Below are 16800 nucleotides of genomic sequence, written 5' to 3' on the forward strand. Positions count from 1 at the left end.
TCAAAGGGATTTTTTTCCTAGTGCTACAATTAGTAGCCCTATTTCTGTGGCAATGTTTCAGCAGATAGTGACCCCATATTGTCACGTTTTGAGCATCTCATTGATTTCAGAGAAAGGTAGACCAGAGTAGTATTTGCAAATGTAGAAGTCCACCTAATGCTGCACGTTGAGATCACCTATAACCACTAAATTATGTCTACACTTTAATAAATCTGAGTGCTCCTTGGTTAATTCCTGGTTCACTAAGAGTAAAACTAGAAAAGATTCTTTGCAAATGATTTAGCTAGAGTTCTCTTAACCAGATGTGAAATTTTAAAGGATACATCATCTATGTGTTAAGTGTGTAGCTAGAATCTTCGCTCCATTGTCAATGTACAAGTGTTGCCTTTCTTCCTCTGCCTCTAGCAGGCTCTAGGTTGCCCTTTACTCTTTGCCTCTAGGAATTGACTTGCATGTAACAAGCTGGTAAATGATCAGCTAACATGACCCTTCTGAGCGATGGGCTTAAAGAAAGTAAATAATAGGTGTACATGCTCTGTTTTCCAGTGCATTAGCAGTCTCTTATCTCAGGGCCGAATTCGCCCTTTGTTGAATTAGAAACTTCTTGGACAAGAGAACAGTGCCACAGCTGGGCCTTGCTGCATCTGAGTGTCCCTCTGGCTTTGAACTCTGCAGCATCCCAGGGCAACGCTGTCAGGCTCTGAGTGAAATTCACCAACCATCTAAGTCTTCAGTCTCTTTCCTGTCCCTCTGAAGCGAGATATTTCACTAGATCACTGATTTTCAACCTTTTTCATCTCATAGTACCCATAAACTAATTAAAATTCTATGGCGCACCAGAATTTATGTCTTTTTGGTGATCATAAAAAAAAGTATGATTTTGATTCATTCACACAGGAAGTGTTGTGCTGGCTGTTGTCATTTTTTTTATTTGACAGTCTAAGGGAAAAGAAGTCAGCGTCCCTGACTAACTAGTCAGATATTGTATGTTTTAAAAATTCTTGTGGCAGGGTCTGGGCTAGGTTATCTCTGACTTTTGTGTTCATTTCTGTTTTACCAACACTTGTATTCTTTGCAGACGTGGAAAAATCTAACTTGGTCAAATTTTTAAAATGCACAGGCTTTATGTCTTTATCATACCTTTCCTCCTTTTTTACACAAGCAGGCAGATACCCATTACCCCACCATTCAGAGACAGCCAGGGTTACCTTTATGGTACATTTTTGGTTTATTCTCTCCTAATATTCTTTCTCTTATGGTTAAAAATTGATTTAGAACCAGACACTTAAAGAATTGGGCAGACTGATAACATAGACTTGAGAGGATAGTCAGAGATAACCTAGCCCAGACCCTGCTGGGTTGTAGCTGTGTGATGTGTAGGCCAAAGCCCAGAGTGGGTGTGACTTGCCAAAGATCTCCCAGCAGCTCACCTTCCATCCTGTTCCTCAGCTTCTAGGCCAGAGGCTCTCCATGAGCAATGGCTCTGCAGCCAAGCCACCCATGTTGGAGCCCTGGTTCTTCACTGTCCAGCAGTGAGATCTCAGGAAGTTACTAACCACTCAGACTCAGTTTCCTCATCCGTAAAGTACTGGTGTCAGTAGTGCCTCCCTTTTCCAGTTGTGGTGGAGATAAAATGTTATATGTAAAATGCTCAGAGAGGACAGGTGGCACATAGTAAGCCATTAGTGTCTGCTGCTGTCACAAAGCCTTGTTGTTAGTAAAAGCTTTCTAGTAGGGAACCTCTTTTGTCAGCCAGGTTATCATCTTTGTGCCTGGGACCAGTGTCAGAATGAACCAAGGATATGGACTGTGCTCCTCAGGATCATATGAATTCATTTAGTCTTCAGGATGTTTGCTTCATGTATTTAAGTCTGCACATAGTCATTGAGCATCTACCCTGGGCATTTCTGTACTGATTTTGCCCCGTTTCAGGATACCAAAAATAACAACCCACATTTCAACTGAAGGTAGAAAGATTACTATAACCAGCCAGGATAGGAACCTTGTTTGTCTTCAGATGCCTTTACTCATGACTGGCAGTTTCCACCATCTACCCTTCATCTTCCGGACCATAACTTGAGTGCCTGGTGCCTGGTGATGGGTCTAAAGATACTCTTCCAACTGATTGTTTCAGAAACTGGAATCAGAGTCAGGCTATGACCTGCCCATCCCTTGCTGCAACACCCTTGTCATCAGTCGACATTAGGACAGCAGCTCTCTAGAGCTGAACATGGTGACAGGGCCAGATGTGGGGCTTGGTACTGACAGGAATGGCATGCACACTTCTCTAACTAGATCATGTTGCAGAAAGAAAAAGACTTTTATAGAAAGGGAGAAAAAAGACCCATTTGTGGATCTTGGTAGGGGTGTGAGAGAGATTGATTTGCAACTATGTCCACCTTGGAAGGCAGAGCTGTTTCCAAGAACAGCTACAGGTAGACAACGCTAAAGATGACATTTATCCTAAAGGATGAACCCCAATACAAGAAATGCTCGTTTTCTGTGGTATCTGAGTAATATGTCACCAGTCTGTTTGCCAGGAACAAAACAGTCACTGGTGAATTCTTCTAAGAGCCGAATAACTCAAACATCTGCTCATGGTAATATATTATTAATGCTCCATTTTAAGAGGTTTTGTTCTTTGGATGCTTTCAGAGTGAAAATCAACCACTACTATTTAGAGGTGGAGGAAATGAGGTAACATGAGGGCCAAGCTCAGTGAGCAAGGCTTTAGGTTCTCTCAACTCCTGAGCCACAGGGGCCCTGTTAAACCTATTCCAGTGAGACTTTTAGTTATTTTAATAGTAATAAAACAGTGATCAGCTGAGTGGAACTACTAGGTGGATATAGCCATGGAAGAACTATACCCAAGGCCGTGGAATCTATTAAATAGAATACAGGACGAAGGCCAAAGAACCTCTGTTTTAGTTGTCTCTGGTGATACTCGCATGGCTGTTTATGATCTCTGGTGATACCCGCAGTCTGATCTGCACCAGGTGGCGCAGGTATCTTTCTTCTCCTTCAGGCGTAAACTTCCTGATACCTTGCATTAAGGACTCAATAAGCACTTTAGGATAGAGGGATAACTTTTGCTGCAGTCTCCCTCTGAGTAGTGGTGGTGGTGGTGGTAACTGATCCTTTTCTCTGAAGCTGTAGAGTGAAAAACAGTCATCGGAGCTGCTCACAGGCCCTTGCATGAAGCCTCACTGAAGTTCGCTATTGTCCTTGTCAGTTGTGTTTCCCATGTTGCAGCATAAAGTGCCGGTTTTATAGGGATTTGTTAAGGACTAAATGTTTGTGTCCCTCCTCCCTCCAAATTGATGTTGCAGCCCTAACCTGCAATGTGGTGGTATTTGGAGGTAAGGCCTTTGGAGGTAATTAATTAGGTTTAGGTGAGGTCATGAGGGAGGTTGCTCATGATGGGATTAATGCCCTTCATAAGAAAAGACCAGAGAGCCGAAAACGGTTTGGCTCAGTGGATAGAGCGTCGGCCTGCGGACTGAGGGGTCCCGGGTTCGATTCTGGTCAAGGGCATGTGCCTGGGTTGCGGGCACATCCCCAGTGGGGGGCGTGCAGGAGGCAGCTGATCGATGTTTCTCTCTCATCGATGTTTCTAGCTCTCTGTCTCTCTCCCTTCCTCTCTGTGAAAATCAATAAAATATATTTTAAAAAAAAAAGAAAAAAAGACCAGAGAGCTAGCTTGCTCTGTCTCTGCCATGTGAAGACACAGTGAGAAGGTGGCCATCTACAAGCCAGGAAGAGAGCCCTCACCAGGAACTGAATTGGCCATACCTTGATCTTGGACTTCCAGCCTCCAGAACTGTGAGAAATAAATGTCTGTGGTTTAAGTCACCCAGTGTATCGTATGTTGTTATTGCAGCCCAGATGAGGCAGGACTTTGTGTTCATGTCCTTTCTGAGAACCTCTCAGGACTGACTGCTTACTCCTATTTAGAGGCTTAAAAAATTGTCCTCCTCAACTTCTGTTTTTTGTTCTTGAGCATTACCAAGAGCAGATGGTTACAGAAACCAGCATTTTAAATGAAATGCCTCACAATAAAGTCTTAACATTTGTTAAGAGCATAAAAGAAACAACTCTGTAACTACATTCATCTAGATGAGTAGCATTCAGCTCCCTTAGAGTTAAGACACCACTCATGGAGCAGTGTGCGTCCCATCTTCCCATTGTTACATTTATCCCCAATGGGAAGACAGCCTTTCTAGAAACTGTTAATTTCCATCTTTCAGCCTCACAAGGCAGCAGCCTTCTGACTCACCTGTTATGTAACCAGTTGGCCTCGGCTCCAGGTTGTTGTGCTTCACGGTTTTCGGGGTGCTTTCTGCCTGCTGACTCTTGTCACAGAAGCGAGTTTTTCTGCTCCTAGTGCTAAAATTGTCACCTTTCCCTCATCAGAATGCAAGCACATCATATTAATTTGTTGGGATATTTGCAGTTTATATCTATTTTTAAAGGTTTTCAAACCATTCTTGACTCCTTCACATTTTTACTGAGTACCAGGACTGAGCAAGACCCCATGAGTGAGCTCATGGGACATATACAATGATATAAAAAAGACCCCGTCCCCCACTCCGAGGCTCAGTCAGATGCCCGCCTCTCGTCTCCTCCCTCGCCCAGACATGCTCTCTGGCTGCCCATTGCAGCCTCTTCCCTCTTGGCCCTGCAGCCTCCTCTGTTCTGGCCTGTCTGCCGTGGCAACAGCTAGGCTGGAGCAAGGAGTTGTGGAAGTAAGGAAGTGGGCTGGCGTTGGCAGAGAAAGGGGAGAGCCGACTAGGATGTTCCGGGCGCTGGGCTACACACATCAGTGCGGTCTCCCTTGTGCAAATGAGGCCGGAGCACAAAGGTCGGGAACTTCCATGTGAGTGGGCTCCGTATGCTCTTTCCTCCTCTTCCCTGCCTCCGGTTCCATAAGGTAGGGTACAGGAGCCTGTCACTTGAGAGGATGTCCCAATGACTGGGTATGGGCCAGAAGCCTACTAAGCCTGTATCTATATCCCCGCATTTAAAAAAATAGACAAACAAAACCTTCACTTTATAAGAAGTAAAATTCTGATGGCTTTAATATAACAATCTTCAAAGGCAATACATACTATTAATATTTATTGAAAACCTGACTAGAATTTTCAAAAGAAATGATTATGTCTGAAGACATACAGCAACCAGATAATTTGAGTCTATTGATTCTTAAGTTAAATAAAGCTGGAGATATAGAATAAATATTTTCTTTATTGATGCCCTTTTTATATTGAGTTTAAAATCTATTAATATCAAGCCTTTTGCCCTGATCTTTCTTCTATTGGAAGTGATGAATGACTAAATGTCTTTATGAAAACATATGTGCCCTTCACTTCCAGTAACAGTACCTTTGCAGAGCAAGCTAATTGATGATTTCTAACTGCTTAATGTAAGCATGAAATAAAGCAAAGAAGACAATCATAATTGGTCTACATGTCACTTAATTAAACCAGGTCATTCATGGAAAATGAGTACCTTCAATTATGATAAAAAGAATTTGTTGAAAACAAATTGGAAATTATTCTGCCTTTAGTGAGGAATTATATACCATTAGTGCTTCTTGAGGTTAAGCAAAGCTTTTAGCTGAGATTGTGGCCAAATGGAGGATAGGTTATTTACTGTAATTGCTTGAAAATGCTGCTGTGTTTGAACAATAGTTTTAGATTAATTTCCTGCTTCCTTTAAATGTTGTCATTTGTCTTCTGAGGATCTCTGAAAGTTTATTAACATTTAAGCACCGACTTGAAGGATCATATTTTGATTGAAAGTCCATGAGATATTATGGCGCTCCAGTCCCAGTCTGTTCTGTCCTACCTGCCGAGCCATAGAATGTTGGTGAAGGAGGTCCTGAGGTGACCGGTCCTTGCTTGCATTTAGATTTGTGCTGATGGGCCATCCCAGTGAGCTGCTCTTAGATATGATCTCATTGACAGTAGCTTTTCCAAGGAATAGGTTCTTTATTTGGATAATCCTGGGGCTCGAACATTAATTCTTTTGTTTCCATTTTTAGGCAATTTCCAGAAAGGAAAGGGTTCTAAAAATTTTTGTCACTGTCCTTATTATACCAAGCTAAGTCTGAACCATTTTCTGTGTCCCTGTCTTTTCTGCCCCCACAATTTTAGATCATTTTAAGGAAGACAGTGGTTCTCACATGTGTCTTTTTTTTTGTTGTTGTTGTTAATCCTCACCGGAGGATATTTTTTCCCCATTGCTTCTCAGAGAGACTGGAAGGGGGAGGGAGGGAGATGGAAAGTGAGAGGGGGAGGGGGAAGTGGAGGGGGAGAGGCTTGTGAGAGACATGGGCTGGTTGCCTCCCACTCACCCTGACCAAGGGCCCAGGCAGCCAGCCTGCAACCCAGGTACGTGCCCTTGACTGGGAATCAAGCCCGGGACCCTTTGGTGGGCAGACCAACACTCTAACCACTGAGCTATGCCAGCCAGGGCTCTTGCATGTGTCTTTAAAGAACAGCCCAGCTTGCAGTCAAGTGTCTTGTCTGCACCTCTCTTCTGCCTTGTAACTGGCTGGGAATCAGCCACCTTGTCCCGGCTTTGCCCTGGGTCACGCCATCCTCTTACTATGTGAGAAGAGCCCAGAGGATGGGACCCCAGGCTAACATGTGCACTGAGCTCACTGTGACGGTTTCAGTGATAGTGAGATGCCGGCAGTTTGCCAGTTGCTTGCAGCTTTTCCAAAGGCTGTTCTCCTCACGAGTTCCTCTTGTGTGCCTATATCTGTATCTATATATCTATAGACTTTCAGTGTGATACCAATTTAGATACTTTCAAATATAAATGTTTATATTGTCATGTGCAGTCATGTTTTTCTGGGGGGGAAAAACCTTCTGTTTTTTCACCATTTCTCCAGGACTCTGGATCGATTTGGAAATGTCCTACAATGGGTCCTTTCTGATGACTCTTGAGACCAAAATGAATTTGACCAAACTAGGTAAAGAGCCTCTTGTTGAAGCCCTGAAGGTTGGAGAAATTGGCAAAGAAGGGTAAGGGGCTATATGACTTTACTAACCCAACCCTGGGGAACCAACCTCTCCCTCCAGCCTTTGAGAAGTAGGTTTGACGTGTAGTCGTCCCTGATGTTGAGAGAGAAACATTCCATGTAAGTGCTTCTGGACCACAGAGGGTTTCAGGCAATGGTTCCCTAGTTTCACCCTGCACACTGTGAGTCCTCACCTCCACTCAGTGCCTTTTGGCCTCAGTGCTGCTGATGGGGCACATAGTATCGATTTTCCAGAAGGCATCACTGACTGAGACCAGCAGGGCAGGCTTGTCTGCGCAATAAAATGCTCTGTAAAGAAAATTGTCACTCAGAAAGTACCTCCTCAAACTTACTGCCACAAACAGCCACACGTGGGCAAGGCTATGGCCCATAGCGGGTCTGTCTGGTTTGTAGTCTGTCAACTACAATTAGTGGTTGATTTTATAGCCAAGAGGGTGCTCCTGAAGTGTTGTGAGATGCATTTTCCCTAAATAATACAATATTGACTTGTTTAATAAATGCTTCTCTTTGTAGAAGATACTGCATCTATTGCCCAGAGTCTAGTAAATATTCAAATTTGTAAGCTAATTAATAATGTTTGCTTTTTTTTTCTTAAATGCTTACAATGGATAAGCTGGAAATTTTACATTCCCATACACCTTTTAAATGACTGACTACAAATTTAAATTATATAATTGTTTTGTCCAAACTGAAAATGCTTATTGGAGTCTGCTTCTCACATCTTTAGCCCCCCATAGAATTAACAGTGCGGTGACAGGAACATTTCACAGGAGCACTTTCTCAGAGTCTAAATATAAGACACAGACTTAAATTTTTGCTTAGTTATAATACTGACCTAATACTTATATTTATATTGTGTTAATAGCAGTGTGGGAGCTGGGTCATACATTATTCTCAATGAGAATGTTCTTTTACTTGATGATTCTGATTTATCCAAGTTACTTAATGAAATGTACCTATTTTAATAACTGGAGAATTTCACCTGCTGTATGCAATCTAACCTTAATCTGTGCTATTTCCCTTTCATTTTTCGATTTGTTAAAATGTGTTTGGATTCGGCAATCTGTGGATTGTATTTTCTGGTGAGTGGTATTTATCAAATGTCCATGTAGCATTTCATACCCTGTCAGTGCTGTCTTATTTGATCCCATGTGACGCCACTAGGAAGCTTGTCATTTCATCATGTTCCTGGACATAAAGGCTCCGTTTGTAGACCTGAGAGGATTGAGATCAGGAGTACTTAAGAGGCTTTCCTGGCAGGGAAAGTCAGACAAACTTCCTTGATTTGAATTGCTGGGGGATCTAGTCCTGTGTTCAGACTCAACTTATGTCCCTGCACTCCACACATCCCCCATCACTGTGCACGCCTGAGCATCGTCAGTCCAGCCTCATGGTAAGAGTGGCAGAACCAGCTGCCAATAAAATGAAGCGTGTCAGGCAGGAACAGTCTTGAACATGAGGTCTATCTGAGCGGGAGCACAACACTACAAACACTCGTCAGCAGCATTTGTACAAGGAGCCCTTTCTGGGAACAGCCTGTGCTGGCACAAGAGCTGCTGGGACTCCATTGGAAGGGGGTGAGGTTTGGGGTAGCAAGTGGAGCCCCAGGACAGCCAGGTCTCTGAGATCCTTGCCACGTAGGTGCTTCATGTTAACTATTATTTATCCAGCTCTCTTGGCACAATTTCAGGTTCATAAAATGGCTGATCAGAGGATAGATATGTTTCTGAGTAAACAATCTTCTCTAGACTATGTGAAAAAAAATCCTCTGCTTTGCGATGGTATTATATTGAATTCGTAATATATACCTAAAGCTCGTTTTTCCCCCCAGTAGAATCTGTTATAACATGTTTTGCTCCTTCCTGTGAAGGTGTTAAATTTTATGCTGACATGTAATTGACTGTCACTTAATTTTAAAAGCATACAATCCAAAAGCCTGGGCAGTGAGCCCTTAACCCTTTTTTTTTGCATAACGCACCCTTTTGGAATTCTAAGAGCTCTGGGTCCTTCTCCCAGAAAATGCTCACATGTGTTCCATTTGGCTCACAATTTCTGGGAGCATCAAGAGCCTCTGAAAATCCACCCATAGCTAAGAACCTCATCCCAGAAGTGATTCTTGATCCACTCTCCACTCCCTCAGTGCTGAGCGCACGGAATCACCGAGGCTACATGCTGGAGGAGAGACAGAAGTCAGTGTGCACTTAGCTGTTATTAAGCATGTGATCTCTGGTGGTGACATCTTCTTGATGTTAAACCTCTCCAAAGAGCAGAATGTCTGGAAAGTTGGCCAGCAGCAGCCCTTTCCCTCCAGGCGCTCCCTGTATTCTGTGGCTGCCAGTCAAGGGCCTCACTTTCAAGCAAGGGCTTGTTCCCGGGATGGGACGCTCTGGCAGGGTCTCTGCTCTATCTCCCTGCTCTTCTCAGCTTCCTTCAAGTGTGCAAATGATTGTGCCCTTGGGGAGTCTGAGGAAATGCTGCTCAACCTGTGAGAAGTCCGACTTACTGGTAGAGGCTGGTTCCCATCTTCCCGTCATTACCCTCAGGGAGCTGATGAGAAATTTAAGTCAGTATTGCTTTATTCCAGTGAAGTCCTTTTCCCTTTGAAACGTGCATACACTTTATATTTGCAGACGTTTTTCCTTTAGTCTTTTTATTTCCCAGGTAGTCCTCTTGTTACATGCGTAGTTAACATAAATTTGAGGCAGTAATGTACTCAGTAGAATTCAGGTAGTAAACTGAGCAGCCTTAACTTTAGGAATTGCCTGAAAAGGCCAAAGCGAGCCGGTCAGGGAAATGTTCTGTGTGTTGGCTGCTCTTTAATGACAGGTGGCCTTGGAGTGGGGCATTTCCTGTAAGGCACTTGGCCTGTTAATGCTCTACCATTTTAGCCTGGGCGCAGTATGCAAGTCCACACATAGGGGCCCCTCTGTCCCCATGCTGGGTCACTAGTCCACAGTGTACCCTGAACCACCACCACCACCACCACTCCACCTGAGACACTGTGACTAGGTCCGGCTCTGTGGATGTACGCACATGTGTGTCTGTGGGGCAGATTTCTCTTAACTAAAAAAAAAAAAAAGAATGCGCTGTATGAGTGTGGCCCCCACAAAGCAGTCACCTCACTGGGCTGTTAATCTAATTATGCTTCTTTCACTTAAACTTTCAGTCTTAAAGTATTCTGGAGCTGCTTTTTTAGAATTGTCTCTGGAATCTGTGACATTCCTTTAACTATTGAGTGACAGAAAATCATCCTGCTTCGTAGATCAATTGGATCTGTGAGAAATTGCTATAAGTCATTCAGAGCTGTCAACAATGGTGAAACCAAGAAATAAAATGTTTGGTCTGAGAGAGAGTATCAGTGATAAAATAATTCACTTTTTCTTATGTGTCTGGCTCCAAACATATTTCCAAAAAGATTTTTAGCAGCAGCAGCAAAACTCAGTAAGCCTTTTAAGGTGACTCTTTGAAAGGATATCACACTCATCTGGAATTCTGAGGTGTGTTTTTAAAAATTAGGCTTTATTAGTTCTAGCATATCTTATATAAATAAGAGTGTGTGCAGTTTGTCCTTCTCTGAAGTTCATGCTGACATCATAGATTGAGATCATAAAATGCATATTCAGTTATAAAACTGAGTATCAGCCAGTTAGTTACACTTTTAATTAGTAAGTATTGAGTGCCACACAAAATAGCTCCTCCTGCAGAGAGTAGAGGTAACATTTGGTCAAAATCAGAATTTTGTGTCATCTGATCTGCTTTAACTGATATAGCATTGTCTAAATTATTAACTTCCAGACACAAAATTTGTCCTCTTCTCTGTCCTGTGGAGGATTAATTCGGGAACCTGATAGCTCACTGCAGTGCTTGGCCTTCGGCATCTCCTGCCCGGTCTGGAGGCTGCCAGCTGACAAATGAGGGTGGGGACAGGAGGGGCAGTGGTTAAGCAGGTTTCACTGTGGTCCCAGATCTTGAGGCAGCCTTTTGTGCTGGTGGATGAGGAGCAGGCAGGATACAGAAGCCTTACCTGGCAGCACTGGGTGGGAGCCAGGGGTCCAGTCACTACTGGTAGAGAAGGATACATTTCTGAGATGTCTGTGCTATCCTTGGGGATTTGTGTCCCTGACTTGTCTCATCTTAAGACCCTGTTTAGCTCTATTGGAAATGATATTTTGTTATGTACAGTCAAAATAAAAAAAGCTTTAATGAGGGCTGTCTGGCCATGGAAAACTCTGAAGTCACTTTGTGACCAGCAAACACACATTTCCGGGACCAGCTGGGCCTCTGATGGAGGAAGAATAACAAGTCAGTTAGGTGCTGTTGCTGTTTCCGTGGCCAGAGACAAGAGGCTTTTGTGTCTGCAGAGGGAGTTTCCCTTTAACACTACGCTCAGGCCTGTTGGCTAAAGGGCTGGCTCTAATGTTTCAGAGCTGGAGTTGAGGATCCCGGTGTCCTGCCAGGGAGGACACTCTTGGGGTCCTCTTACAGCCAGGCTCCTGTTTCAGGGGCGGAGATTTCAGTCCTGCCCGCCTAGTGCTAGAGCCTCTTGCTAGGCCTTCAAGCCCACACCAGCGTGTGTGCTCTGCCCTTGGGTGCCCTTGGCTCCTGGCGGCTAGGAGATGACTGCCCCGATAGGCTTCTTCTGGTGGCCCAAGGGCAACATCAGAGGAAAACCCCAAAGGATTGTATCTGCGGAGAGATGGGGCCTAAGTTCTACTGCCTGTCCTGGTAATTTTGTCCTTGTCAAAAATACAAGGCCTAGCCTCTGCTTAGTGCCCATTTGGTTGCTTACTAGTGTTCAGAAACTACTCTGTCCTTTGTTCATTTTGTCCCAGTTAAGTCTCTGAGCCTCAAAGTTGGGCCCTGCCCGTCTGCCTCCCTGAAGTGAAGCCATCATCCAGGAAGGGAGCTGCTTTTGTGGGGCCGAAGGTCAGCCAAGAACCCCTAGTGACCCTGAGTGGGGAACCTTGATCACTCCCTCACTGCTGCTTGGTAATCCAGCAGCCCTCATGCTTCTGGAAACTGCATATCCCACCTGGGAAGATTAACAAAGGACATTGTTCTCCAATGAGGCTTTTTATTACCTTGTTTTTTTAATGGTTTTTAAATTTGTACTTCTCTGGGACAGTACTTGGGTCCTCATGTTAATTGCTTCCTAGAGTCCCTTTAGATTTGTGCCCTGTGGTTGTTTGGTTGTTGGCTTTTTCTGTGACCTTCAGTAGCTGGGCCAGGTATGGAATAAGAAGGGGTGTTGAGTCTAAATAATTTGGAAGTAACAAAACCAGAAAGCGTCTTAGTTTTTTAAGTCAGCCAGTCAGGGGACTTGCCTGGACATCCCCGTCATTGGTGAGGGATGGTCATGTCTCCACCATAAGCTGGCACCTCACCCTTGCAACAACCATCATTCTTTCCATTCACCCTCCATTTGGCTATTGCTGCACTGTTGATGAACTCACTGCATTTTGTGTTGACTGCACCAAACTCCCACCACCTGTCCTGATGCATGCTCAGAAGTGCACTCTTCAGACCCAAGTCCTCTGTGTTCTTTCCAGAGGACTTGGCGCTGAAACATCTCCCAAGTAACCAGTCCAGTCCCAGGACTCTTGGATTGGGCCTCCTCTTTTTGGGTTGGGTGATGACTTGTGTAGTGGTGGTGGTGGTGGAGTGGCTGTGTTCTCTTTCTAAGCAGAGCCTGGGTGATGGGCAGGCCAAAGTCATGACTCTGTCCTCTTCAGTTGCAGGCCCCGGGCGTATTGTCTGGCTGACAGCGATGAGGAGTCCTCCAGTGCTGGCTCCTCTGAGGAAGACGATGCACCAGAGCCCAGTGTGGGAGACAAACCACTTCTCCCAGGGGCTGAAGGGTGAGTGGGGTCTCCAGCAGTCAGGGCAAAAAGTTGGGGTGAGCTTTTTTTCCCCCTTTTCCTCTGTGATCTTCCTTCTTCCACACAGTGAGTGAATGGGTTTTGCATTAATAACCTAAAGTCAGTGGCTTGTCTGAATTCCAGGCCCCAAAGCAAAAAAGCCCATATAGCTTTCTTTACTTAAGAGAGTCCCAAACAAAATGGCTTTCTTGGGCCATTGGAGTAAATAATAGAATTGAAGAGCTGCTATCACAAGGAGCAGAAATTATACAACATCGCCCCCTGGTGCTCGATGGAGAGCATTACTCCCCTTTCAGTTGAGTGACGCTTTGTCCAGCTACTAATTCCTACAAAGCTGAGACATTCAGGCCATTTCTTTGGTGAATTTTGAAACTGGATCACTTAGCTGATCTTTTGGATCATGAACTTCATTCCTGGGACTCTCTTTGCCTGTTACTTGGACTGTGGAATGATCAAAGTGCTTAAACAGCCACTCTGTGCACATCTTTTCATTATTTAAAGACTAGAGGCCCGATGCATGAATTCGTGCAAGAGTAGGCCTTCCTTCCTCCGGCTGCCGGCACCAGTGTCCCTCTCGCACCCAGGACCTGGGCTTCCCTCACAGCCCTGGCTTCGTCCAGAAGGAAGTCCGGTTTAATTAGCATATTATGTTTTTATTATTATCTATATAAACAAGGAATATGCTAATTAGCCAAGCATCACGACCGTTCAGGAGGAGCTGCACGCAGATGGGCCGGAGGGGACTGCGTGCCGCCCCCCAGTCCAGCAGCTACGGGGAGGCTGGGGCTGGGGGCGGAGACACAACACACAGGAGCGCCTGCCCCCACCCCAGCGGACACAACACAGCAGGTGGTGCTACACGGGTCAGGTGCAGGTCCCCAGCCCCCTGCAGTATGCCTCCGCTGGGCCTCTAGTTATAGATTATAAAGAAGCCAGAAGCATCTGTAAGAAAATATCAGCCTATTCACTTTTGAAATCCTACAGAAGATAAAAAGAGAACCCAGATGTTTGAGGAGTTGGTTCTAAAGTTTGAGTGCATTATTTAAAATCTACCCACTTGACCTTATTAGGAATGATTGCTTTTCCCCACACACATACACATACTATTCCTGACACTCTGGAACTGTGGAGGACTGTAAAAAGCAACTGTCCTCTGCTCTTAGGGCAGTCTTATGGTAGACATGACTGAATACAAAAGCTTGGCTTCTTGGCCTGCTGGCATGTCAGTTTGGTGTAGCATTTTTCTTTAGAAGTTCCTAAGCCCTTTAAAAAGTGGTTGCCAAAGTTGGTATGCCACCTAAAACGCAGTCATTAAAAAATTGTTTTTTGTCCCTGTCCATGAAGTATGATTTCTTAGTGCCATCTAGAGATGGTGAGATTTCTCTAAGAGGACACTGGACTTATATTCAGTATGTGAGCTCTATAAACATGAGATGCCTCCTCAGTTTGCCCTATGAGAACTTGGTGTGACCCTCTGTTGTCAAGACTCAGCTCTGTGTGAGGTTTCTACCTTGTCTGAAGTAGTTTTACTTGGGGATTATTTTGCAGCCCGGGGGACGTTTAGCAATGTTTCACAACATTTTTTATTGTCATGACTTGGAGGAATGTGCTAATGACCTATTAGGTAGAGATAACACCTATTTGTGTTCATTTAAAGGTATGTTGGAGGTCATCGAACAAGTAAGATTATGAGGTTTGTTGATAAAATTACCAAGTCAAAGTATTTCCAAAAAGCAACGGAGACAGAGTTCATTAAAAAGAAGATTGAAGAAGTCTCCAATACACCCCTGCTGCTAACTGTGGAAGTACAGGAATGTAGAGGAACCTTGGCAGTCAACATTCCACCTCCCCCAAGTGATCGAATATGGTATGTAAAGGACCCCTGAGGGACGCCTGGGATTTCCCTTGTTGCGTGACCATAAAAATCCTAGCATGCTTGCCTTTGACATTATGGAAAGTACCTTCTGGGCACAAGCACTTTCACACGTTTTTTCCATGGAACCTACTTTCTTCTCCGAATGGTTAATTCACATTTAAAGATTCACCTTCACAAGGTCAGTAGGTGAATTTGATGGATGAGCTGTTTCTATTCTTGATCTTCCTCCTCTCTAGAGCCAACTGTATCCACCAGTAAGAACAGCTGCCGTTTGTAGAGCTCTTCCTCTGTGCCTGGCCCAGGTGTAACTCCTTGACCTGGCAGTCCTCACAGCATCCTTGGAGATAGGTGCCATTTACATACGGGATCACACGTGCAACAGAGTCCCAGGCGTTTAGGGAAGACTCCTTGGGTCGGGCCTAGATGTTCAGGAGGCAAGAGCATGTGCACTTTGGAACTGTGCTAGGAGGTCTCTTCAAGGAGTTGTAACTGAATTAACCAGTGGTTCTCAACCCACCTATATATCACAGTTACAGAGGGATTTGTTAAAGATATTGCCAGCCCAGTGCCCAGGATTGAGGGATTTAGGAACTGGCCAGGATTGAGAATCACTGAAATAACTTACTCATGGGTCCAGCAGAAGAAAATCACTCTGTGAATCTTAATTTAAAATTGACATTCCATGGCTTATAAAATGTAAGTGTATACAGGATTGCATAAGAGACCCCATGGTACCATGAACTACACTCGAATGAAAAAACTCTATCATAGAGTGAAACGAACATGCTAGTAGTACACATCCTGTGTTCAGGAGAGTTTGTGGGGATGATCCAGAGGATTTTTTAATTGACTCGTCAGTTAATGATTTATCGGTGTCTCCCAGTAAAAACTTTAAAATGTCATTTTAGATGTTATTAATAAAGTAATATTTTCATAGGGAAAAAAGCCTATAATCTTATCATCCAAACATAACCAGTTAATACCTTTCTGTACAGTCTTCCAAACCTAATTTAAAATGCTTTTAAATACTAAGAGTTGGTAACATTTCTTTCCCTTCTAAGCTTTATCAGTTATAAATGCCACTGCTCAATGGGAGATAAAATTGAAGGCCTCTAGGATGCATGCTCAAATGCTGAACCATTTATTAATGATCCACAAAGATAAGTCTAGATATTTAGGATGTTTAGGACATTTATAGCAACTTGACATTTTTATTGTAGTTTTTAAAACATTGGTCCATGACAAATTGAAGTTTTTAGATAGTTTGATAGCACATAGTCTCTTGTCTGGATACTTTACCAAGTTCTGAGTACCAGTCTGCTCCCTGGAGAAGCCATAGTAAGTGTGGTAGGAAGTGTGGAATGAAAAAGGCTATGGAATGTTCTCTTTACACATGCCTATTAGGTGTGAGGAACATGACCACTTCTCTCAGTGTCCCATCTTGGGAGTGAAATTCAGAAAGCCACTTTCACGTTCTGCTTTATACACTTGTATATTTTGGGTTTTATAATATATATATATATATATATAGACAAAAAGGTTGTTCCCATTTTAGGAGAACCAAGCCCAGGTCACTGACTTTTCCTTTGGGGCTTCCTGGCTTGCCATTTGTCAGAACTGTTCTCAGATCATCACAGCCCTACACATGGCTCAGGACACAGGGAGTTCAGATCATAGTTACTGTGCTGAATTACTTTCCAGAGGGGATTATCAGAATAAGAATGGTTAAATAGTGGTAAAGGCCTGTGTAAATGAGGAATGTGTGCTGTTGGTACTTGTCTGCTTCCTTTCTTTGTTTCTAAATGTGGTTATTATTTGTCTTTGTAAAAAAAGGTATGGTTTCCGGAAGCCACCATATGTGGAGCTGAAAGCTCGGCCAAAACTTGGAGAGAGAGAAGTGACTTTAGTTCATGTGACAGACTGGATAGAGAAGAAACTGGAGCAAGAGTTTCAGGTACACCTGCACTGTCATCTCGTGTTGCACACCGAGGCTAGCT

At 43.9% G+C, this 16800-nt stretch overlaps 1 protein-coding gene across 4 annotated transcripts in view; it reads left to right on the forward strand.

Annotated features, from left to right (window-relative positions):
- Positions 1–16800, forward strand: part of TEX2 (testis expressed 2) — a 53409-nt gene that overhangs the window by 34296 nt on the left and 2313 nt on the right. Inside the window, exons 7-11 of one of the 4 annotated variants that reach the window (XR_001516049.1) lie at positions 6899–7031; positions 12781–12906; positions 14585–14794; positions 15040–15499; positions 16637–16716. Coding sequence is in view for 3 of the 4 variants with exons in the window: in XM_006776703.2 (XP_006776766.1) it covers positions 6899–7031; positions 12781–12906; positions 14585–14794; positions 16637–16757 (590 nt within the window). In the remaining variant the exon portion in view is untranslated. Of the gene's footprint in view, positions 1–6898; positions 7032–12780; positions 12907–14584; positions 14795–15039; positions 15500–16636; positions 16758–16800 lie in introns of those variants that run through there. The other 3 variants (XM_006776703.2, XM_006776704.2, XM_015572442.1) reach the window with 3 other exon arrangements.

This window comes from Myotis davidii, unplaced genomic scaffold (genome assembly GCF_000327345.1).
Source record: "Myotis davidii unplaced genomic scaffold, ASM32734v1 scaffold69, whole genome shotgun sequence".
Classification (NCBI taxonomy): Eukaryota; Metazoa; Chordata; class Mammalia; order Chiroptera; family Vespertilionidae; genus Myotis; species Myotis davidii.